The 25601-nt window shown below is 41.6% G+C and overlaps 1 protein-coding gene and 1 non-coding gene across 2 annotated transcripts in view; one reads left to right on the forward strand and one right to left on the reverse strand.

The window, feature by feature from the left end:
• Window positions 1-249: 249 nt before the first annotated feature.
• On the reverse strand, window positions 250-378 carry LOC120512109. The gene has a single exon (XR_005629935.1). It is a non-coding gene; the product is annotated as a small nucleolar RNA SNORA47 (small nucleolar RNA).
• A 20657-nt stretch (window positions 379-21035) lies between these two features.
• Window positions 21036-25601, forward strand: part of PDE8B (phosphodiesterase 8B) — a 77923-nt gene continuing 73357 nt past the window's right edge. The window contains exon 1 of the mRNA XM_039729614.1: window positions 21036-21100. Within this exon, the coding sequence (XP_039585548.1) occupies window positions 21080-21100 (21 nt within the window). The 5' untranslated portion in view covers window positions 21036-21079. The remainder of the gene's footprint in view (window positions 21101-25601) is intronic.

Genomic DNA, 25601 nt, shown 5'->3' on the forward strand with positions numbered 1-25601 from the left:
GGTTCAGTATTGGTGTAACAAATCCTATTCTCTCTTGATGCTGCCTAGGGAAGTGGAAAATGCAGTACCATTAATACACAGATTGTTAACAAAACAACTGGAGGTAAGTTTGAGTAATCCTCATCAAGCAGTTGTGTGCCTTGATCAAGTAGAAAGACTTGAATTGCACTAAATATGACTTTTCATCCTTTAGTGACCTCTTACAAATGAGTGAGGTGAAAACCATCAGTGGTGTGCAGGCCTTATGTGCAAATGCAGTACTGCTTTCCCTCATGTCAGAAGGGGAACATGAGTTGCTATTGCACTATTATAATTTCGGAGGCTGTAACCAGTAAGATACAGCATAAAGTTTAACTGTCTTACCTTCTCAGTCCTCCAACCATCCTGTTGCCTTTCCCAGCTTATGATACTTCATAAGTTCCTAAATTCAAATTGCCTTTTTATACAGCCAAAGTCAAGTTTCAGCAGTTTGCTTTATATATAAATACTGTTAGTGAATACATATAATGCTAAAGTTCTTAAGGGTAAAATTAATCAGTTTATATAAACAGTTTTCTGTAGTCCTCACAGTGAATTTTGTCAACTTAGCAAACATACTTCTGAAACATAAAATAAAGAGTAATAGGTACATTCTTATCTTAAGAGCTGAACCATCCAGCTGGCACATAAAAACATGGAGTGCAATGTTGTGTGCAAGGCCCTGAACTATCTGCGTATGAACTGCTTCTACAAAACATTACATAGGACGAAACTGGACTGTTTGTTCCAGCAAAGCTGCTGCAGCTGGTTGTGTGAAGTTAAAGACTGAGGCTTTCTGCCAGCAGATGAATCCATGGCAGCAGAAAGAGAGCATCTTAGTTACCAAAAAGCCGTACTGAAAGGTGTATTCCAATGGATTTTTTCCTGTGTGATCTTTTCCAAGTGCTGTGATCTCTTAACGTGGGAATTTTTTTCTCAGCGAGTTTCTGATTTCTAAACGGGTTTCACCTTATTTTAATCCAGCAACACCTCTCTGTTGATAAACATACCTGCATATGGCTTTACAGTAGCAGTGATCCTTGTTCAGCCCTTCAGCGCACCAGGGCATCATCCGCTCTCCTCTGTCCGTACCCAAGTCACCTGGTGTCATTTCAGCGCTGCAAACAGGACACATGCTGCCGCTCCTGCCGCTCCTGCAGCTCTTCGTGTGATAGGGCAGGGGAAAAAACGGGGCTGGCGGCCTGTCTCCCCGCGCTGTGCCCGGGAGGCCGCGCCGCGGGCCGCGCCCAGCAGCAGCCCCGCCGCAGGGCCCGCGGGCCGCCCCCAGCAGCAGCCCCGCCGCAGGGCCCGGCCGTGCCCCCGCCCCGCCGCCATCTTGTGTGGCCTGGCGGCGCGGGGAAGAGCGGAGCGGGGCCCGGCGCGGCCTCGCCGGCACCGCGCCGCCCGGGCTTCCCCCGCCGGGCAGGGCAGAGGCACGGCGCCGACCCTGCCCGAGCTGCCCGCTGGTGTGCTGCTCTGCAGATCAGGAGCAGCGAATGGATTAGGAAGTGCATCACATTACCACAGGACAGGCAGACAAAAACAGCAGCCGAAGACAGTAATTTAAAAGTACACTTAGATTACTTTTGTAACATTCAGACTTAGAAATGATCCTAAGAATGAATGTGTGGCGTCTCAGGAGCGATCTTGAGAAAGATGCCAGGAAGAGCCAGCGTGGCCAGTAAGGGAGGCAGCAGAGCAGTAATCTCGAGCACCTCATTCACACAGAGCTGACTCTTAAATTCGCCATGCCCTGCCTGTCTGTTGTGAAAAGCCGTACAGCCCCTGCTCCTCAGGCTACCCCGGCCCTCTGTTCATCTTCCTTCCCTTTTCTGTCCAAGGACCATGATGTTGCCTTTGTAGTCTTCAGGCAAGCCTGGTTCCTGCTGCAGATGGTGTGCTTTGGCCAAACCTCACCTACTGGACTTCGTGGGACTGGGAAGTTCACAGATTGTCAAGCTAGAATGTATAACACTCTGAGTCTTGCGCAAAAACCTGTTCACCTCCAACATTTTACTCCTTCAGTCCTTTGTTTCTTCCTTTGTTGTTTCTTCTGGCTTATTTTTTTTTCTCTAGATCATCAGATTTCTTCATTTAGCTGCTTTCTACACATAAAAAACAATGTGCTGAGTAAGTAAAACTGTGATATTTGAGTTGCCTCCATCAGATTGCTCATTGGGCTTGTTTTTTCAGCATTTTATCCTCTTTACTCAGCCTGTAACGCCACCAGCCAGGAGTAGTCTAAAGTGGCAAGTGGTGTTGAGTAAGGCTTATTATGAATCAAAATTATAGTTCCTGTTCCATAAGTTCCTTGGCAAATCCCTCATCATTCAATTTGATTCTTCAACTATGCACTAGAAATAATACTATTTTCCCCTTTTTAGAGGTACTCAAAAAGCAACCAGTTCTATGTGGCTCTGCTTGAGCAGGGAGTTGGACAAGATGACCACCAGATGTTCTTTCCAACCTCAGCTGCTTTGCAGCTCTGTGATTACCACAGAAGGTACAGTGAAGAACTGATCGGCATTTGAATATTGCATGGGTAGAGGCTGTAGGCATGTTAGGCAAGCAGAAGGAAGTATTGAACTCAAAAATGGTAAGAAAACCAACAAAAAGCCCAAGGAGAATGGGCAGTTGAAGACTTGCCAGCAAGGAAAAATCTGCTGACCCCTACCTTTCACCAGATATCTTTCAAGCTGGGATTCATGGTCCTACAGAGGTTGAGTTTCAAGAACAATAAGCATGTGATGAGTGCAAATGGTAAAGATTAATGGTAAAGATTAAACCAGAGTTTTGTAAATGGCTTGGCAAGCCAAGTCCAGCATTCCTCTACTGAGCGTAGGAAAGAAGCATAGGTGAAAAATAAAGAAAAGGTGATACACTCAGTAAGTGGCACAGCAGTGGACCATTTCGGTTTTTTTAGTGTTGTCACATGGTTTTTAAACAGTTACAGTTGTGTAACACTGCAAAGTTGTGGTGTTCCCAAAGATTTGCTTAGAGGCAGGTCTTCATACAACTGTCTATTAATGGATGGTTGCACAGTGTAATGTAGGTGCACTCATCCTCCATGAAGACAGTGGAAGAGAAACTCCACTGAGGCATATCTGGGGTGTGTTTTCTGTTTGGAAGTCTTTCTGAGAGACTTTCTGACCTCTGTTGACCAAGAGGCTTGGGGGTTTTTGGTTGTGATTGACATAAGAGAGCAGAGCTTCTGTCTGAGTGTGTTACTTGACTATGAGCACTTGTTATCTACTACAAAGTCAATGTGATGTGAACATGGTAACCAGGGGGCCACTGGAAGTGGCCTTCTTCTCTTTATTCAGGTTGAGCACAACATAACTGGGTGGACAAGTCCCCTATCCAACAGTTCAAAGCTTTTTAAAGCATTTGATGAGAAAGAGGGTATAACTGGGGTGTTCTTGAAAAGAATAATTTTTTTATGCAGCAATTCCATTTTTCATTTTACCATATAAATGCTTCATTTGAGACTTTTATCTTTATACAATTAAGACTTGACATGGAAATTGCTCACAAATTCCCTAAAATAGCTTAATCCACTGTTTGTCTTTAGTGTATTTAAAGAAGGATGTATCTTCTGATGAATTTGCAATATGTGGGGCTTTATTACAAACTGAGATACTTTTTGTATGCTTTGACTTGATCAGGAAATACACATGAAAGATTTCTGTGAGTTTCAGCTTTACCTGTTTTTCCTCATGTCTGTACATGTGGCACCCTGCAGACACCCTGCCATTAGGACGATGATTGAAGTCTGCACCTTGCTTGCCCATTTACATTGAATTTTGCCACAGCCAGAGCTGAGCGAAAACTGAATGTGGTTTTAATGCTTGTAACCTTTCACACTTTGGAAGTATGAACAAGCTGCTACGTTCCTTCTTCCTCAGGTCTTCTGCAAAATCCATGTCTGTTTATTCGGAGTTATTTGAGTGATGGTGAGGCATTACAAATATGTTTAAACAACCGTCTACAACATGTGACATGATGCTTGCCTCTTTCCTCACTGTCCTGTGACTTGCATTCAGTGAAGTGTTTTCTTTCCCCTAGACACTGCTGACACCTGGCTACAGTAATATGCCAATTCCCAGTATCCACCATTAAAACTAACGAACTGTTGGAGCCTAGATAGATCATTTCAGTCATTTCAAATAAAGATTAAAAGGCTTAGCTGAGTATAAGGCTCATTTTTAAAATGCTGCAGTAGGTGTGTTATCAGGAGACCTTTAAGTTGAGATCTCAGTATACTTCAAAGGCTTCCTGTAACAGCTGGCAGGATTATTAATAGTTGCCACTGCTGATTTAGGTAGAGTATGTTTTCTTGGGGGATTTTAACAAGTCATGTCATTTTGTTCACCATAGTTTTTATTTGCTTTGCTTTGAAAGAAACAAGTTTTTATTCACTAGACAGTGTGCCTGGGTTTAACAGCTCAAAAGAGCAACCTACAGATTCCGGAATGTAAGGATAGGATCCTCAACTGGGATTTCACCCTGACTTCAGTGAGTGCACGCTGGTCACCATCACCTAATGATCTGGCTGCTGAAGCTCATAGGCCAGTGTTACTAAATAGATAATGGCTTGGATGCTCGTGCAGAACTCTGCACACATACACACCTGCCCCAGCTCTTCAAGCTGGAGGAAAAATCAAAATGGTTGTGTCAGGAACCATTTTTTGCAGGAACAGAGATTTTGCAGGAACAAAGTAGTGGTTTGATGCTGGCTTGATGCCAAGCACCCACCAAAGCCACACTCTCACTCCTCTCTGCCAGTGGACAGGAGAGAAAATACAACAAAGCATTCATGGGTTGAGGTAAGGAGAAGTCACTAACCAAAGTCACTAACCACATACCACTGCAGGCAAAACAGACTGAACTTCAGGATATTACTTGGATTACTGAAAAAATCAGAGCAGGATAATGAGGAGTAAGATAAAATCTTAAAAACTCTTCCACATACCCCTCCCTCTTTTCCAAGCTCTACTTCCTACCTGTGCAGGGAGACAGGAAATAGGGGTTACAGCCAGTTCATCACAAATTGTTCCTGCCACTGTACAGGGTCCTTCCTTTGCTCCAGTGTGGGGTCCCTCCCACAGGAGACAGTTCTCCACAAACTTCTCCAATGTGAGTCCATCCTACAGGCAGCAGTTCTTCATTAACTGCTCCAGCATGGGTCTCTTTTCACAGGGTGCGATCCTTCAGGCCCAGTCTGCTCCAGTGTGGGTCCTCCACAGGGACACAAGTCCTACCAGGAAACCTGCTCCAGCATGATCACTTCTCTAGGTTCATGGGTCCCTGCCAGGACTGTGATCCAACAAGTTTTACAGAGTCCTTTCAGGTGTTCACCTGCCCTCATGAGGGACTCCTCCTGGGGCTGCAGTTGGATCTCTGTTCCACCATGGATCTCCATGGGCTGCAGGGGCACAATTGCTTCACCATGGTCTGCACCACGGGCTGCAGGGGAATCCCAAGTCTGGTGCCTGGATCATCTTGTCCCCATCCTTCTCCACTGACCTTGGTGTGTGCACAGTTGTTCCTCTCACACATTCTCACTCTGATACATCTGCACAATTTTTTCTTTTTAAGTCCGTTGTTAGAGAGACCTTACCACCATTTCTCATTGGCCCAACCTTGGCCAGCTGTGGGTCCATCTCTGAGCCAGCTGGCTCTGGCTTTGTCAGAGGTGGAAGCTTCTGGCAGTTTCTCACAGCAGCCACCTCTGTTAGCTCCCCTGCTACCAAAATCTGCCCATGCAAACTGAGTACGGTGTTAGTATAGAAGTCTACACACATATACATATGCCCCAACTCTTCAAGCTGGAGGAGAAATTTCACAGAATCACAGAATACTCTGAGTTGTAAGGGACCCAAGTATTATCAGCTCTTAAGTGAATGGTTTACCATTCACTGGTAGACCATTTACTTAAGGGGGGATCAAACCCCCAACTTTGGCATTATTAGCATCATGCTCTAATGAACTGAGCTAATCTCATTTTGTGACTTAAAATGGTTATGTCAGACTTTGCAGGTGCATGATCCTAAACTGAAAAAGGGTGTTATTGTTTTTCAGTACCATTCTCCTGCCACAGTATGCATGTTATACTGCTGCAGTTAGCCACGGAAGATCTTTCCATTGTCATTGATTTAGATCCTCTGTGTTTGCTCACCTAGATAAAGCATTTACTGGCTGTTTGTATCCAGCATTTTGTTGAATCACAAACTATTAGTGCAGTGACAGCTGCACTAATAGTTGGTGTTATCATAGTGCTGGCCAAATTGCAGCAATGTTACAGGTATCTGGATACTTGCTTATTTTGAAAACACTGCACTTTTCATATTGTGTATCTTTCTTTTGAATAATTACATATTTTATATTCTACATACTGTTAAAAATAGTCTAGAGATTTGAAATACCTAACTCTTGACAGCTGCACTGGCATTTTTTCTATTGGCTTCAGTTGGAGTGACTCAGTTGACAGTTAGCAATGGTTTTGCAAAGTGTATTTTGGAATCCATAAGGCTCATTTGGAGTAAAAAAATCTTTAATGCAAAGTAAAGATAACAGTCTTCACTTTAGACTTTCAGAATGGTATTTTTTTGCCAGCTACTTGTCACTCATAAGTTTCTGTTGATTATGTAAGAATATGATGTTATTTCATTGATCTGTTTGTTTATTGGGGTGTTTTTGATGATGACACCTCTTTGAGTTCAATTCAGTTACTTGGAATTTAAGTTAGAATTAATAACAACAGAAATACATTCCTAGCCTTAGACCCTCAAAATGTGAGATAGCACACTGATATATCACAAAGAAAATCAACATGAAGAGAACATTGTTATCATTGCAGTAAGACCCTCAAGTCTTGCTGCAGAAATGCAAGAACTATCCTTTCCAGTTGTTGACTGCTTTAACTCCACTGTCATCTTAATGAAGTTTTCTTGCTTTATGATTTAATGTATAATTACATTCTTGTGCCCTCTTTACTCTCAGAGTCCCTAGCTTTTACTGCACAGGACAGAATGTATTTAGCAAGCAAGCAACTGGATCAGATTTTTTGCCTTCAGTTTTTGTTTCCCCAGTCATGTCTCTTATTCACATATTCTGGCCTACAGCAAAAATCTCGTGGTGTTCCTTGGATGTACCCGTGCTGTCTGGTCTGCACTCTACATCAGCACACTTACAACCAGTGCATGAACATGAGGCTGAAGAAACTGCAGTAAGTGGTGACAGCAATTGAATGAATGATTTTTAGGATTTAAAATATGAGCACGTCTGCTACCTACTATTTTCAGGTGATAGAATCATAGGTTCATAAAACAGTTTTGGTTGAAAAGGACCATAAAGATTATCTAGTTCTACACCCTGCCATGGACAAGAAAACCTTCTGCTAGACCAGGCTGCTCAAAGCCCCATCCAACCTGACCTTGAACGCTTCCTGGAGTTCCATCGTAGGAGGCCACCAAATCTCTCTGGCATGATTTGCTCTTTTTAAAGCCATGTTGACCACCATGTTGGTTACTGACATATCTAAAGTCAGTGAACAAGCTTTAGTGCTTTGATGCACAAAACCAATCTTTAAGGCTCTTATCAATACATGGTCAATGTCTTAATGTGCTGCAGTCTTGCAGAAGAGGTGAAAGCCAAGATCTTCTTTGGACTATTAAAGTTTCCACAAGGCATTCAGCACACATGGAAGAATTTGACCAAATTTCAACCTTGAAGACTGCAATTCCCATTGGATAAATTTCCTGTGCCATTTTGCCCCTATGATTTTCCTGGTTTCATGTCACAAGTGATCATGTAGCTATGCACTGACCTACAGTTGCCTTGTTCAGTAGGGCACTGACATTATCACCAGGGCTGCAAAAGCTGGAGACCACTTTATTTCCAGCGTAGCCTCATAAGTACAGACTATGATCAGAGTAATGTCACAGAGGAGCACATCCACACAACATCTCCCAGGAGCAGAAAATATTTCTACCTGTCCTGACATGGCCTCTTAAAGGTTGCTGAAGTAGAGGCACCCTGAAGGTATGCAGACAGTCTGCTATCACAAATCTGGTGGTTTCAACACTCTTTATAATTGCAGTCACAATTGAAAATTCAGCTGCCTGCTGGCTGATGGTCAGAGGGACACGAGACCTGGGTTTTCCCAGGTTGGAAAAGTGACTTATATATCTCTGCCCTCATGCTTCTGCAGAATGAAAGCCTTGGTCTGCATGTAGAAGAAGTGCTAGAAATTTTTGAGACTGATTTCACTAAGAGAATGGCAGTGGGTTTCCTGATTATTTACAGCTTCATCTAAATAATCTAAGCATTTATTTGGCATTCAGAAACCTCTTTTTTCTGTGCATACTGTCTTGTCAGCTCCTACTGTGCCAGAAGTTTGAAGCAGTCTGGAGGACCATAGCAAGAATGACTAGAGGACTTGAAAACACAGTTGGGATGACTAGCTAAAGAATTTGGTTTATCAGTTCTTAAAAAAAAAAAAAAGAGAAGAGTGCATGGACAAAGTGTTTGCAGGCATGGTGTTGAAGCAGATGATAACAAGTTACCAATAAACTAGTATAAATAAGTCTAGTGTGCAGCCCAAGATGACTGGATTTGGAAATTTTCCCCCTTTCATGGATGCCATGGAATCTCCAGGTGGAATGCACATTTTTTTATGTGCAAGTTGCACAGCTGTCCCTGTGCAATGAGTTCTTGTTTTGTACAAAGTCTTGCATCCAAGAAGGCAGCCAGGGTAGATGTCCAGGAGCTTCCTCCAGCCCTGTTCTAACTGCTGTGTGCTGCAGGGAGCATGTACAGGAGCAACCTAGTAATGTTGTTGGATCACTTAAGTAGGGAGTCTGTCAGGTCATCAGCATATCATTTCACCTCTTGAAGTGCCCTCTGCCTTCAAATGTAAGTTATAGAACACTTGTGTTTGGCTTTTTTAACCATGTACCTTATCCTATTATTGGTACATCTCTCAAATTCAGGCATTTGCAAAAGCAACATAAACCTTTACTTTTCTGAACTTTTCTGAACACTTTTTCAGAGTTAAATGAATTCACATGATGCCACTGACCTCCATACTGTGCAACCTTTACATCTTGATAGGGTGGGACTCCCTGTTTTGCATTTCATTTCAGTGTATTCTGTGAGACTAAGTGGAACTTACTAGGAAATTGATTTTTTCCTAAGTGATTTTTCTAATTTATGTCTCTTGTTCAGGTTTTCCATTTCATCTCTGATTTCATAGATCTCTGTGTACTTGGTCTCAGTTTTTCCTGCTGAGAAGTGCTGACTGCTGTGTAGCATACATTTTTCCTGCAGCTATAATAGTAAAAAAAAAAAAGAAAAAAGAAAAAAGAAAATACTATCTTCATATTAATCAGGAAAGAACGTGTCCCTGGCAGCTTCTGTTCAATCTGAGCCCAACATGGAGGATGATATAACAACTTGCAGTAGTGATTTAAGTGCCACATCTGTTACTGAGAAATAAAAACCTGATAAGTGAACTTTTGTGAAGACCTATTTACACATCTGAAAACATAAAGGCATTTTTAATGTATAAATGTAGATTTAGATGTAAATCAGCATAGATCCAGCCATGCAGTTTTACACCACCTATTGTGCTTTTGCATGAAACACTGTCCTTCATATTGGCAATCTTACCTCTAGCTATGTAGGACTATAATCCGTGCATGTGTGGATTGGCACATGTGAACAGGGCTAAGCAATCCTCAGCAGGTCAAAAGCTCTGGAGCATGGTATTCTTTAAGGTTGGCCTCATTCTCCAGATCTGCATTGCTCAGTTTTGATTATTTAGCCTCCCAAGATCACTCAGTGTGAACAAATTGAACAAATGTACATTCTAATAAAGCTACCAGGACTCATGTTGCTGAAGTCCTCCAAGAATCTAATGCCTCTTCAGACTGCTTTCAGAAAATTCGGAGGAAGTGAATTCCAAGCAATGGATTAGCACCTATGGTGGCCTGATGTCTGTCACACCTACAACTCCTGGGAGCAGGTGCTGTCTTCACAAAATTGAGGTGGGCTAATTAGAGTACTGAAAGCCTAAATGCAAACTTTGCTTTGGGCTGAATAGCTTATTTCAGCATAAGCCTGTGCTTCTGTGACCCAAACCTGGTGAAAATACTGGGTTTAAACTAAGGGACCACTGATTTTTGCTGTGTTTTGCGCTGGAAAAACTGCAAGGTTGACATCACTTCTTTGAAAGAAGACACCAGAGGTCAGCATGCAGACAAGCCTTTAAGCTTCAGTTTGTTTTTGTGATATACAGATCAGAGAATACAAAGGGCATCCTTATTCTCCTACCAGTTCTGATCCACACATCTCTCTTTACTTGTTGTTCTCTGCTGGACCCATGAGGTCATCTCAGTTTGACTGTTCATTTGTGACTGCAATAATAATGTTTTAGAAGATGACACATGTGGTGAGAATACCTGTCCTAATACTGTTAACAGTGTGGTGAAAGACAGGTTGATCACCTGGCCAGGGCTGAAAGTAGACTCTAGAAGTGCTATTTTCCTTAGCTGGGGCTGATTTCATTCTCAAGGCTATTTGCCAGTGTAACATGCCGACATGCCATCAGATTTCCAAAATACTCAGAGGAAGGATTTGCACTGACAGCTGCACTGATGAGTGCCCCTTCTGATTTCCCTCCCCCAGCTCATTAACATGCATGTCTTCCCTTATTAGTGTTCGTCATTATGTGAACAGCTGGTAACTGTTCTGTTTTTCTTCTCATCAAAAAGAGGGCTTCACAGCCATGAGGAAAATTAGTATTAGGTACAAGCAATTTTTAATACTGACTCCAGGTCCATTAATTTTTTCATTATTGTTCTCATCATCATCATGGCGAGGGTGGGCAGGTAGGCTGCAGGCCTGATTCTCGTCTCACTGGGAGGAGTATAAAGGGAGAGAAAGTCTTTCAAAGGCAGCAGGCTTACATCAATGAAAACTGGGGTAAGTGCAGGATCTGACTCTCATTACATTTTTCATGGCTGCCTTTAAAATCTGAGTAGTTTCTCTTCCAAATCCATTTTAACTGTAATTAACTGTAATGGAGATTTTTTTTTTTCTCTGCTTGTATTTCTGAAATACATGCTCTACCAAAGATTTTAAATGACCCCTCTGATACCTATCTTATAATCAAAGTATAAATTATTCCCCTCATGTATTTAAGGAGAAGATGAGAAACTAAAAGATAAGTGGTAACTAGACACATCTGCTGGCATTCTCACTTTGATTTTTCTCTCAGTAGGTGACTGGTTAAGAGGGAATTTGCATTTTTAGTGGACCTGTATTCAGGACTCTGAGCAAGGACAGTCAAAATTTTTTGTGAACAGTCTGAAATACTCCAGCATTTAGACCTCCAAATTCCAGGCTCTTAACCATTTTGGAGTGATATTTTGCCCTGGATTTTTAAATTATTTAGAAGGATTATTGTAGTCCATGCTTTTCATCTGGCACGCGAGATATTTTCCATTTTCTCAATCCATAAGCCTAAGAACATGGTCAATTTACATAGGAGCCTAAGCAATATATGCATGATTTTTATTTTTTTTTAATTGTTGAAAACAGGGGAAAACCAGGGAAACTTAGTTAGGTAAGCTGTAGTAGAGGTAAGAGAATATAACAGCTGGACTTGTGTCTGACAGCAATACTTAAACTCTTTCTAACAAGTGCCTTTATTATGGCAGAGTCTCCAGGAATAATGTCTGGTGGATCTAGAAATGTGGTAAATATACGAAATTTCCATAGGAAAGAGAAGTCTCATGCTATCTCAGATGATTTTTTTTTCTTTTAATAGTGTTTTTAAGTTCAGATGGGCTTGAAACACCATGTAGCCACTCCCTCAAGGCTCTCTCTCTTCCTCTCCCATCCTAGTGGAATGGGGAGAAGAATTGAAATAAAACTTTTGTTGAGATAAGAACAATTTAATAATTTAAAATAAAGAAAAACACACTAATAATGGTAAATAATAATACATAAGAAGAAGAAAAGGAAAAAAACCAAGTGCTGCACTCTGCAATTGCTCAACACCCGATGACCAGTGCCAGACCTCCCTTCCCAAACCCAGACTGGCCCCCCTTCTGAGTAACACTCCCCAGTTTATATACTGGGCATGACCTTCTGTGATGTGGGGTACCCCTTTGGGCACTTTGGGTTACCTGTTCCAATATGCTCCCTCCCAGTTTGTTTATTTTTATCTCCTCACTGGCAGAGCACGAGACAAGGGAAAAAAAATTCTTTGGCTTAGGATAAACAGGACTTAGCAAAAAGCCAAAACATCAGTGTATTATCAACACCATTCTCATTTGGAATCCAAAACACAGCACTGTCACAGCTACTGAGAAAAAATTAACTCTACCCTGGCTGAAACCAGGACAAACAGTACACTGTTTTTACATTTCTTGAACAGTGAACCCAACTGATAACAGACTGTAAGTCAAATAATTGCAGAAAAGAGTAAAACATGAAACATTCTGTACATAGGTAAAAATACTCCCATATGTAAAATTTAGTTTAATTTTTTCCTGAAAAATATGGAACTATAAAGCTGTGGTGTATGAACACAACAGATTAGATCACTCTCCACTATTTTTCCAGGTTAAATACAAGTGCAAAACAGTGAATAGCCTTGCATGGAAACCAAGTAACTTCAGTATGTTCTGCAATTAAATTAAAATATACTTTGATGGCATCAATATATTGAAAAGCACTTCAAAATTTACTTCTTTTCCCTCCATATTTCCCTCCCAATATTGTTATACTGTCTTTTTTTTTTTTTCATTTGATTCTAATATCACATTCCAAAGAAAATTATTGTACTAAAATAGTTTTAAATTAACACAAGTTTTTAACCAGTCAGATGACATGAAAATTAAGCAAATGCTAGGAACAAAATGCATGAAGATAAATAATTAAATTGGTTTTGAATGTTTAGTTGTTCTCCTGTCTTCCAGTGAAGACGTGCGAACAGTGATCAATTGTCCGAACAAGGTCGGTGAGACGCCGCGTTCTCCCGCGTTCCTGCCCTTGCGGGACCGCGTTTTCATCTCTGGAGCTGCTCTTTCTGGGCCACCAGAGGGTGCTCAGGCCGCAGTATTACTGGCAATTCGTATCGTCCTTTCAGGGATTTGGGGCTGCTATGCAGCTGGCCGTGCCTTTAATTCTCATGTTCTACCTGTTTTGGCTGTTTCGTTCATTTGCTTGTTTGTTTTCCCTGTGTCTCTTAATTTAGAGCTCCTGCAAGGTGAGGGGTTCTTGCTGAACCCCTTAGTTCTCCATCATCTTGGCGTTATTTTAATTTTTAATGATCAGCACAGCACAAATACTGTTACTCCATCACTCCTCATGTGGCCAGACATGCCTTACTACTCTGCAAATGTGAAATCAACACAAAACAACAGCTTCCAAGTAATTAAATGTGATCGAATCCATTAATTCAGGACCAGGATAAGCAAACCTGTAGTACATGGCTCACTCCTTTCTCTGTCCCCTTCTGAGAAATAAATATATATGTCTTCTCCAAACTTACCACCTTCCATTTCCCATGCAAGGAGACATTCCATGTCCAAAAGCTATTCACCGTGTCACCAGTACTAAAAAGCTTATGCAAATGCACAGAACTTGCATAAGCCTCATGCATGATAAGTGTTGCCACTCTTCTGTAAGTAAATTTCACTGCACTGTGTAATGCTATCCTGTGTTAAAAACTTCCACCGGGGGGAGTATTTGTGGTGACTTCAAAAACTTTGTGTGTAGACTCTTCTATACTCTCCAGGGTCAAAAATAGGAAAATTTTACATAATCAGAACATCTGAACAGCTAGCAACCAGCCTCACAGATTAACTAGGCTTTGGCGGTAATTGAGTAATCTGTGGAACACCACGTACCTAGACAGTGCAAAGAAAACCCAAACAATATTATTTTTATTCCCTATTTCTGCTTCAGTCTACCAGATAGGCCTAGAAACTGTAAAGAACCATTATTTAACTAAAGATTGGTTTGAGAGATTATAGTAAAAAAAAAACCAAAACCAAGCCCACCTTTTAGGAGGTTCATGGAATGAGTGGATTGGAAGGAAAGAAAGCACCCAAAGGACAAGAAGAAAAGTATATATGACTGTAGGCTATTGGAAATTTAAAGATGGGTGAGAAAAGGAGATAAAGTCTCTGTAAAGAAAGCAGTGTAAAGAAACACAGAAAAGTGCCTGACCAGCCTGTGGATACAGAATTGAGTGCCTTTGCTGTATACAGCTCTGCAGGCATATTGTGGATGAAATTGTTCCAGAGTAAGCCAGAGTTTTTAGGTACTTGGTTTAGAATGTAATTTTTCAGGGACAATGACAAGGAGTTTTCTTAGACTTTCAATGAATTCACTCCTTTTGAGAACAGATTGTACTTCTGATTCTTTTTTTTCATTGTTCTGTGTAGAAGTGGGTATCACAATTTCTTCAGGGAGGTTTTGCTGACCTGCTGAAGCAAATGCATCTGTATAATTGTGGTCATATTAAGTGCTAACTGATGCTAAACTACTCCTTGTACGAAGAAGGATGAGAAAGTCACCCATCTGCCTTCAGTATTTTTGATCTGTATTATTTCAGAGTCATGCAAGTAAAAGAGCAACAGTAGCTGTAGATGATGATCTTGCAATGGGCAGAGTGTATGGTATGTGTGCAGCTGGGTTAACTTAATTTTGATCATTTTAATTTTGACTCTTGGTCATAAGATAGGATGAATATGTGATGATGGTCACAGATAGGAGAAAGCAGAACTGCTTTGGGATAATTTTTCTCTCTTGGTTTTATTTGATAATTTCTTTTTTCCCCATTGATCTTTTTTATATTTAGAATCCTACTTCTGGTTGTGCTCAATTAACTGGAAATCATGATTGTCCTGTGAGTGAATGGTCACTGTCACTATTGACTCTTCCAGCAATATGGAGGACTCTGATAGATGGGAATATTATCAGCCTTTAAAAGAACTGCTTGATGGATTAGTGAGAAAGCAGAAAGCAGAAAGCTGATTTAAGGGGTCACCACTTAACTACAGGAAAATTAGATAGAGATAGCAAACAGCATAATCCAAAATCTTGGAGGTGAGAGAAAGATGGTGTGAGAAGGCAATAGTTTTACAAACTATTATTGCTATGGAAAAGGTTTTTTTTAATAGAAAGCAAAGGTGTGACCCTGTAGACGGGCAGGGCAAAAGGGCAAAAACTGCGAGAGAAAAAGCTCACAGAGGGGAGGATAGACACAGTGAAGGGAGAAGAACTGGGATGAATTTGGATGTTTGAAGGGAAACTGAGGGGGGGTTGTCTCTGCAAAAGCACATCTTAATAAACATTAGTGGGTACTGTCATAAGACTAAGGCAGCACAATTTTTTTACTGAGGTTTTTTTCCTTCTTTCGCTGAAGTTGTGACATTTGTTAGCATCTGAAATAACCCACTATGAAAAAATAATTCCTCTCATAAAATGCACTGAGAAACCCATTATGTCATTTTAAAGTCAGATTTTAAAATTATGAACTTGGTTTATTGATACAGGCCTGTAAACATTGCACACAGTGATTTGCAGTTGCAGATAAAAAATATTTTACCTACCTGACTTGCAGATGAAAATGGTCTGGGGTCAACAAACAAGTTTGCCAGGAATTGTATATTGTTGTAAATGGTCTTCCTTCCCTAGCTTTTCTAGGGGGTGTTTCCAGAAGTAGGTTGCACTGCCCTCTGACCTGCAATCTCATGTTAAAATTCTGTTACCAGAAATAAGCTGGGGAAGAATGGTAGTGTTCATACTTCTGTCCTTGCACCAGAAATTATCACTCAACTGAGTAGTACCTTTACCTTTTTCTGTGAGTTCTGTGAGGAGTGCTTTGCTTCTGGAGGTCTTGCAGTCTGTGTGGTGTGATTTTCCAGGCTGGGGGCCTGTGAGATATCAGCCTGTCTCTTAAAGGGAAGCATATCCATCAGCTGTAAGCTCAAAAGGCATTACACAGCCATGCAGAGCAACCCAGCACAATGGCAAAGAAGGTGGTAAGATAGGTAGGACCTGGTTGCCACCCCTCCAGCAATCCATCCATACCCATGTGGAGTCTACAAGCTGAATGAACTGCAGACTGCAACCGGACAGGGGAGACTTGGCTTGGCAGATATCATGTTGCCACTTTGTGAGTAAAACTGTTGGTATGCAGCAAGCAGTTTAGTGACTCAAACCCCCAGGTTTATGAAATTTCAGGTTGCCTTCAGGAATGAGGTGCAAAGGGGTAACTGCGCCGCTTTGTTACTGCCCTTAGAGCATTAAGCCTTGAACACACCACAGCTTTTTATACTCTCATTTGCCATGTGCAAAGGACTTCTGTGCCTTTTGTGCAGTTTTTAACATACCTACTACCACAGCTGGGAAGAATGTAGTGAAGATGCTGCTTGGATGCTTCTTGGAAGACAACACAAGTCATCTTCATTGCTTGCGGAAATAAGCAGATTGCAGCTGTTGTGCTAAAGAGACTGTGCAGCTCAGAGAGAAATGTATAGTTCTGCCACCACCAGATTCTTCACAAATTAGTATGTTTTATTATGCTCTTTATGGGTTTTGGTTGTTTTGGGTTTAGTGGTTTTTGGGGTTTTTTTTGGAAGTGTTGCTTTTGAAGTGTTTTCAATTTCTGCTCTGGACATTTTTTCTCCAAGCCTAACATAACTACAACAAATTTATAGATACCCTGAGACTACTGTATGCAAAGGATATGCAATTTTAATGTTACATGAAATAGAATGGTTTGGTGGCTTTTTTTCCTGCCAATGCTGGACCTAAGGAGCCTTTGCTGTATTTCTAAGATTAAATCATTTTAGTCATTCCTAGAGTAACTCATTCTTCTGTTTGCTCCACTAATTAATCTAAATGTAGAACAGAAAACAAAAATGCCAAAAAGAGTGTCAGACTTTCTAAACTGCATCTATTTCTAGAAAACCATGACTTACACATCTGTATACAGTATTTTTTGGTACAATGGCTCTGCATTAGACATTATAACATGCAACAGAAATTATTCTTTCTGCTGTGTCTGTCTCGTTAGTTGTTCGGGACTGATTGTATTTGTGCATGTTTGTTCCATTATTACAAAGAGATGAAAAAATTAGATTATTTCTGTACAATGAGCTGGGTAATAACAATAGTTATTACTATTGCTGGTCTTAAGCAATAACATTGGAGAGTTTTCAAATGCACCTGTTAAAATATTTGTATTCTAGCAGGTGCAGAAGCATTCATTTGTAAACATCGTATTAATACACATTTGGCACAGGTATATTGTTTTTTGTCCCAGAACTGATGAGTTTTTAAAATGTCAGTGACTCACGTGAAGTTTGTATTCATCACAGTTACCCTGGCATGAGCCCTGTGCCTGTCCATCCATGCATGGGTGTCACACAAGTACACAGTCTGTGATGTAATAATCATCTTTGACAAAGGATTGCTTACAACACGGTCCTGCTGTGGAGTGCTCTAAAATAGTGAATTCATGTTTGTGTGTTTGAAGCGTTACCCTGAGAGATTACAGGCACAGAGTGATTCATGCCGCTCCCTTCTTTTGTGCCCTAGCCAAGTAACAGGATTTTGCCAAGTATTTGTAGCTCTTGAAAGCCATGTTCATGTCTTTCCAGGATGGAAGATATTCTCAGTAAGTACACAGCCTGCCAAAATGAGAAGAAGAATTTCCCTACAATGGCTAAGATGAATACTCCTAATACTATTTTATAGCAAAATTTATGTCAGTGAATACTCAACAGCAAATTCCCAAAGCTATTAGTTACTGTTCATTTGTGAGAGACAGCAAAAAGTACAGAGAACTTTGCTTGAGATAGAGAAGATTCTTATTTTACACTACTTTTAATACGAGTTTTCTCTGCAATTCCTTTTTTTTTTTTAAAAGAATACAGTGCAAATGAGGAATTACTGAGTTCCTTTAAACTGTTTCCCAATTAGAGAATGTCTCCTTCCTCTGATTCTATTAGTGGCATGGCTTACTACAGAACCAGGAATGGACCATATGACCCACCAGTGATGCATAATGATAGAACCAAACAATGTCCTCATGCTGACCAAAGGACCTGTCCTTAGGTGTCCTAAATATACTTGAAAGTAAGAAAAGCTCATCTGAAATATGTGGTGAAATTATGTTCCCTATTCTAGACAAAAATATCTTAGAATACTTGATTTTGCTAGTCTGGCTCCTTTAAATTGGGCATTTCACTATCTGTAGTTCTTCTTAAGTGTTGTGTAGTGTTCTCTTCTGATTTGCACTAAATCTAGAGAGAAGCAATATCCCTCATGAGTATTTGCCTTGTGTGATGTTTGTGGCTTTCTAGGTTGTAGTTTATAAATTTTGCTGTGCTAGTTCTATACTGGTTTTATATTCAATTACTTTTTTTTATTCATAAGAACATAAAATAGTTCCATACGACCACGTGTAACAATAAATGGTTTGTCTATCAACCAATGATCCACTCCAAGGCAAGACAAGAAGCTACTGTATATATCAACTGATGCAATTTATAACATCAGCTGATATGTACTTAAAATATTATGGAATTGACTGCATACAAAGATTACACTGTGAAAGATTAACTATGGCAAACTGAATAATTAATACATTATGAAGTCTATAGATAAGAGGATTAGTGAAGTATCCTGTAGCCTTTCACTCACGTTAGCAGTCCTATCAAAGTCAAATGCTATCAGGACTCTCTGAATTCTGCTGGAAACTCTTTGAACTGACACCCCTCACTCTGAAGTGAGCAGCAATTCTATTTCATCTGTGGTTCAAGTCCAGGCTCAAGAAGAGGGACTGGGTCTGCCCAAGAACCAGCCACCTAAAAGGCAGCATAAAGCCCACAGCTTTGTCACTTTATATTTTATATAAAATGGCAGTGAATTGACCAGGAATCTAAATCTATAACTATTGTTGTTACTACTACTACTACTACTACTACTACTAATAATAATAATAATAATAATAATAATAATAAATGGTGTTTGCTCTCTGAAAAAAATGGTTCCTTCTTAGCCACAAGCAATACTTTTCTGAGCACATATCACATGATAAATCTCTGTCAGGCAATGTCCAGTTCATCCAGCTGTGCTCTACTAGACAGTATTGTTAGCTATCTGTTTACTTCAGCTCTTAACATGAACCTTTAATGATTTTTTTTATGTTTGTTCTTGTGATGGTCTGAAAACCTGCAGAGAGATTAAATTCTAGGTGGTGCATAAGGACTGCATTAAAAAATAATGAAGGAGAAATGCAGGAAAAGACTGTGAGGAAACTGCAAAAAAGTCTGTGGTTGCTGAATCCAAAACTTTGTGCTGGGGGCCCTTGGAGCCCCTGTGTCCAGATGAGAACCCTGCCCTTATTGTGATGCCATGGCTGTGTAAGATACTTCTGGGTTTTTATTGCAAAGACAGCATGGCTGCACAGAATAGCAAGAGTAATTAATTAGTCCCTAATTTGTCCACCTGGGAAAGCAGGGTACTAGGGCAGACTGTGATGCTTTATTCTCTGACTGTTATTGGAAATAACTGGGCAAAGCTGATTCTGAGATTTCCAGCTGGCTGACTGATACCTGCCACTTGTGCAGAGGTTCTGAAGAAAGAAGGTTATGCCTCCTTTCAGACTACATCAGGACTGCAGTGCCAAGTATCCAAGATTATGGCTGTGCTCAGCTGAGGCTGTAGCTAACCTCCCACCCAGCCCATCCATGCAGGAGCAGGACCTTGAGAGAGTGTCAAGGTCACTCTGTCACATGACCTCCCAGACAACAGCTCTTGCAGATGTATGGCCACAAAAAGGGGGATGTTCTGAGCTGCTTTTGAGGACATTTCAATATGTGCAAGTCTAGCATTTCTGGGGAGCTCAAGGATTGTATTTGCTGACTGTGTGTCTTTTTCACTAGAAATAGGGCAGATCTTCACAGTCCCTAGCCTCAATCTGACATAACCTGCTGATCAATGCTGGTTCTGCTTCTTCCGTCTAGAACTAATTTTCTGCACAGGTTTAGTGTGTTTGGTTTATTTTGTGTAGTAGTTGGGGTTTTTGGTGGTTTTGGTTAGACAGTTGCTGTGACTTGATCACTACTTGTCCCAAAGCTCCCAGTCATCTTTAATGTTGCTCTGCTTTTGTGATATTCTCCACTGCCTTGTATGCAAGCCTTTGATTTTTTTGGGGGGGTAGGGATTGTTTTTTTATGGTGTTGCCTGAGTATCTTACAGAGTTCCCTCATTGAGGCCTTGTGTACCTTTACAAAGCATTGACAATATTAATGAACTCTGCAGAAACAGCAGTACTCAAAAAGGAAAAGCAGGCCTTAGCTGTTTCTAACGCATGGTGGGAAGAGTAATAAAGTGAAAGAGTCAAGCCCAAAGATGTCGGTCCCAAGATGATGCTTTCCACCTACCGTGTACATGCTGTATACTAGTATATCTCAAAGATTAATATAGGCTGTTCGAAATATGTTTCCAGCCCTACCTCTGGCAGTTTATATTTGCCTCAGATCGTGGCTATGCTACTCTTTCTCAGCTCCAGTCAATTTGTGTCCCTTCTCCTCGAGTGTGAGGCTGGGTTTTACTGGAGGATCCTGAAAAGCTCCTGCAGCAAGCTATCAGTTCTGCTTGTGGATTTACCACTCTCTCTCTCAAGGAGAGCTGTGTAAATCTTAGCCATGTGAATCATGCTAGCCTCAGAGCACTTTGTTGGCCGTACTTTCCCCGGGCGCTTTACCCCATTACTAAATGTTCCCGATCAGGGCAAACAATGATCCAGCGCAGGGGCAAGAGGAGGCCCGTGGGGCAGGATAACTCGGGGAAGCCTTTTTGCGCTCCTTGCCGACGGGAGGCTTGGAGGCGAAGCTCATCTTTGCGGAGCGCTGCCGGCCGAGCGGGGCCGGCGCGCAGCCCGGGGGCGGGCCGGCCCCGCGGAAGGCGCTGCGGCCGCCGCGCCAGCCCCGCTCACCGGGCCCCGCTCCCTGCCGCTCCTTGGAGGATGGACCGGCCGGGGAAGAAGGTAAGGGGAAGCCGGGAGGGTCAGGGGCTGGTGGGACGACCCCAGGGGCTGCTGGCACTTTCCCGGCCCTCTCTACCGCCAGTGCAGCCGCGGCGGCTGCCCGGCCCCGCTCAGCGCGGCTCGGCTTCGCCGGGAGTTGTGCTTAGTGCCCGGAGCTCCAAAGCCAAGGAGTCAACCTTTCCGGTGGTGCCGTGACCACCCAAGAGGGATTTTCTGTGCAGATATTCCCGGAGAGCAATAAATCAAGGGAGAAGAGTTCTGTTGTTGAAGTAATAACGAGCAAAGAACAAGCTGCTTTTGAGGAAACGACCACCAAGTGCTGCTTGGGAGAACTGTTCAGTGCTGTAGGAGAGCCTACAGCTGCATTTCTTAGCTTTTGAGTGCTGTGGAGTATTTGATTCCAGCCAACACAAAGGCAAATCAAAGGGTCTGTTCCAGTGCAGCAGCCTAAGCCTGTTAAATGTGGTGTGATCCGTCTTGTTCTAGAAAACTTGCTCATAACTAGAAGTATGTGGCCACTGTCCTGCCAGAAGTTAAGCTCCTCCGGTAAAACTGTTGCTACTGCTAGTGGCTGAAGATTGTTGTTGCTAAGTGTTTCTATATGTTAGTCTTCCTCTTCAAAACGTTGTAGTAAAGGGTTGCTGTGTCTCTCAAAATAAAGCTGGTAGTAAGGACAGTAGCATTTTGGCCCATTCTAGGGAAAATTACTGCAGGTGTTCATCTCCAGGAGGGAATCTGCATCCCTGGGGCAGCTCATCACCTCTCAGCAGTGAGGAGCAAAATGCCAGGACTGCATCTTCTACCTGTAGGAGAGGGAGGGAAAAACAACTACGGACAGAGAAGGGCAGGAAACAATGAACTTCCTTGCTCGCATGCAAAGCAGTGGAGAAATTAGAGTGAGAGAAGGCCACCTGCCCCTCTGTGCACTCTCAGAACAATTTGTGCCTGGCAAATCATGCAGTGGCAAGGGCTGCTAGTGGAAACCAGACCGAATTTCCTCTTCAGCTTTGCTCCCTTGCAGCAGGCTTCTTTCCCTGCTTCCAAAATATCCATAATGTAAAGTATTTTATTAGCTTCTGGGCAAAACTGAAATAAGTGGCGTTGTCCAAGCCCATCAAAACCTGACTATTAAAGGAAGATGAAAGTCAAGTTCAATGGTGAGATTAGCAAGCAATTCCAGGAACCTCATTCTATTGAACAATACCTACCGGAAGGTAAATTTTTTGTAGGATTTTGCGACTGGGAGACGATTATTCACAGCAGTGACAGAAACAGTGTAACAAAATCAAGGTAAATTAAAACACAGCTTTGCTGCAATTAGTGATTTTTCAAAGTTATGAAATTAAAGGAATTTGGGGCAGGAGTTGTTAAGAAAAAAGGATTATTTTGCTTTTTGGCTGAATTTGAGAGAGGTGATTACTGTTAGTGATGTTCCTCTTCATCTTTGTTGAGTGAGTCATTGGATTTGTGGACTGAAAATCACACTTTGCTCTTTCTCAAGCAAAAGTAACCTTCATCTCTTGTATTTAATATATTTTTAATTTCCAAATTCCATGATTTCTTCTATTGTTGATGAGTAAAAGCATGAAGTTAGCATTTGATAATATGTCATACATTATCAAAGTACCATAAAGATGGGGGGTTTTTTTAACCAAACAGTGGTGTACCGACAGAAGTTCTATTCTAGCTGTCATGACTAGTTTATATTCTAGTTCTCATATCTAGTTTAAGTTAAATACAGTGTATGGAGTCTGGATAATTTAAATAATACTTAGGTATTTGCTGTGATCTGGGTGTATAGGATGTTATTGTTTACTGCAGTTAAGAAATTTGTTGGACCAATATGAAAAGACTGAGAAACTGTTGAGCCTAAGAGCCTAGTAAAGTTTGTTTTTTCCTTTTGTACAGGCTTATTTATACATTCTTAAACTTGTTTTACAGTAAATGACCCATGAATAGAGGTAACTGTCATCAATAGTGGGTTGTCAAGTACCAGATTTTCAAGTCTCTGTAAAATAGGACCTCTGAAGTAGTATATTCTCACTGCAAAGAACTGGGATTTAGAGATGATGCTTCCAATAATACCAACATAAACTTAGCAATCTACTCAGAGCTTAAAGCCTTAATAGTGAGGTCAGAGTGAAGCCTTTGACTGGCTTTGGAAGGGATATAAAGTTTTGAAGAGTGTATTTTCCTTATTCTGGGAAGATTTGCAGGTGTAAACACCACAGAGAATGTATAGCCACTGCTTTCTACTGGAAAAACAAAAAATAAAAGATGTTTCAGGGAAACCTCTGATTTCCAAAATCACTCATATGCTTAAATTCATCATACTGAAATTAGTCCTGTGTAAAATATGGGTTTCCTGTGAGCATAATATTTGTTAGGATATATATTGTTGCAGTTAAAGCCAGAAAAAGCTCTTTAGTAGTGGAAAAACTGATGCACGTGAATACTTGCCATTGCCTGGATGCACTGACTTCATTCTGGGACCATACTAAATATGCATTTCTGAGGACAGATTCTGCTTCAGTATAGCTGTTCCTTCTGTACATCCTTGGTTGGTGCATGCTGCTCACAGTAAAGCCTTCTGCTTTAGTGCTCATCAGTCGGGTCATACTGCAGCAGGAAGACTTCGGGAGCATGACTGGAGTGTGCTATAAGAGGTGTGCTGTAAGTGTGCACCCTCTTTAAATAGTCCCTCTTTCTCCTTATTCAGTAGATCCATGGTTGTCTTCTCACAGGCAAGATTCAGGAAGAGCACTGATGGTAGGAAAAGGAGTCTTTAACTTTCCTTCAGTTCCTACTTCAGTGACAGACATAACTTCCCCTCTCCAGCCACTCACTCAGCTCTGCTCCAGCTTCTGCTCGCACTGATCATCACTTACTTGTTCTGTATTCTTGCCTCTCTAAGCTCCTTCTGAGCACCGTGCTTCTGAGGAGAGGCTGAGAGCTGAGACTGTTGAGCCTGGAGAAGAGCAGACTCAGGGCACATCTCATCGATGTAAACTGAAGGAAGGGTGCAAGGAGGACAGACTCTTTCAGTGGTGCACAGTGAGAGGTCCAGAGGCAGTGGACATGGAAGAAACTTCCAGATATGCCCATCCCAAGCAACCAGCTATAGATGGCCCTTCTTGGGTGTCTGGGGGATTTGACCAGATGACTCTTTCAAACTCAGCCATCCTTTGGTTCTAGAACTTTTTGATTCTGCGTCAGGCAAAGCATTGTTACTCTTCACAGTTTCCTGTTGCTTTTCAGCAGTCCACATAGTTCCCCATCCTGCAGCAGCCTTCACTCCTCTCAAGCACTCTGGCACGTTGCACAGAGAGGCTTATCTTCTTTAGTTGTGCTCTTTCACCACAAACCTAAAGTAAACAGCGTGGGGGTTGCTGCTTGAGGGCTGCATTCAGCAATGCTTCTCCAGGATTGTGACTTCTTATTCTACAGCTTATTTTCTGGCATCAACTCAAATGTGTACCTAAGCAAGGGAAATCCATGTGAGAGAGGGCAGATTTCTGCAATGCTGTCTGAAACCAATTGCAAAGTTGTCACTGAATTCAATGGGAACAGGGCAGAAACTGGAATACTGGGATGTTAGGGAAATGACTGACTAACAAAATAATTTATCTGATAATTGATATCAATTCAGAAAAAGGGACTGTGAATAGCTAGCAACACAGTTTAGAGTATGACATAATATTTTCATCCAGCTCAGTCTGAAAAGTCAAAATATGGTTTATGTTCACATCCTTTATTAAAATTCTAAGTGCCATTGATATCTGAAACGGGTAAATTCCCATGAAAAAACATCTTAAACTAGATAGTCAACAAATCTTAGAGGTCTTCTGGGTAACATTGCTTACCCAAAAATGATAGGTTTTGGGTGTACCCGGCAAGTGTATGGCTGGGTGGCACTCCTGCACTCCTGAGCTCCTGGCTCTCTTCCAAATCTCAGTTGTAGTGTAGGGCAGGCAGCTCAAATCCCCCACTTAGGTTTCCCATCCGTTAATAGAAAGGAAGAGAGACTTGAGAGTATTGCAGTGAATGCATAAAACTGGCTGCTCCTGTTATTAAGTGAGGTTTTAGGACACATTCATCTGCAACTAAGTGCATTATGCTCTGGGAGAGTGAGGTCTCGTCCAGAACTGCAGTCTAAGCAGCAAGAAAGGCTGAATGGTTGAGTGGTGAAGCACAGCCTCCTTCATTTTACTTATACTGAGCCTGCCTCCAAGGTTGTCCTCAAAGATAGTCACCAGCAGAGCACTGTGGCAGTCGGCAAACATGCAAATACATAGCATGTGCAGGATGTAAACCACAACTGGATTTGTGAACAGTGACAACTAGTGGGGAAAACAGTTACCTAGAAAATTGTGATTACCAGGGCCAACACGGGTTCACTGTGGTAATTGGAAAACTGAAAATACTTTGTCAAACAAATTGATGATCTCAGTCTTGATGGACTAGTGCGTGTCTATGTTGCCATAATTGCAATGATTCATGC

The sequence above is a fragment of the Passer montanus genome, unplaced genomic scaffold (genome assembly GCF_014805655.1).
Source record: "Passer montanus isolate IOZ18808 unplaced genomic scaffold, ASM1480565v1 scaffold7, whole genome shotgun sequence".
Classification (NCBI taxonomy): Eukaryota; Metazoa; Chordata; class Aves; order Passeriformes; family Passeridae; genus Passer; species Passer montanus.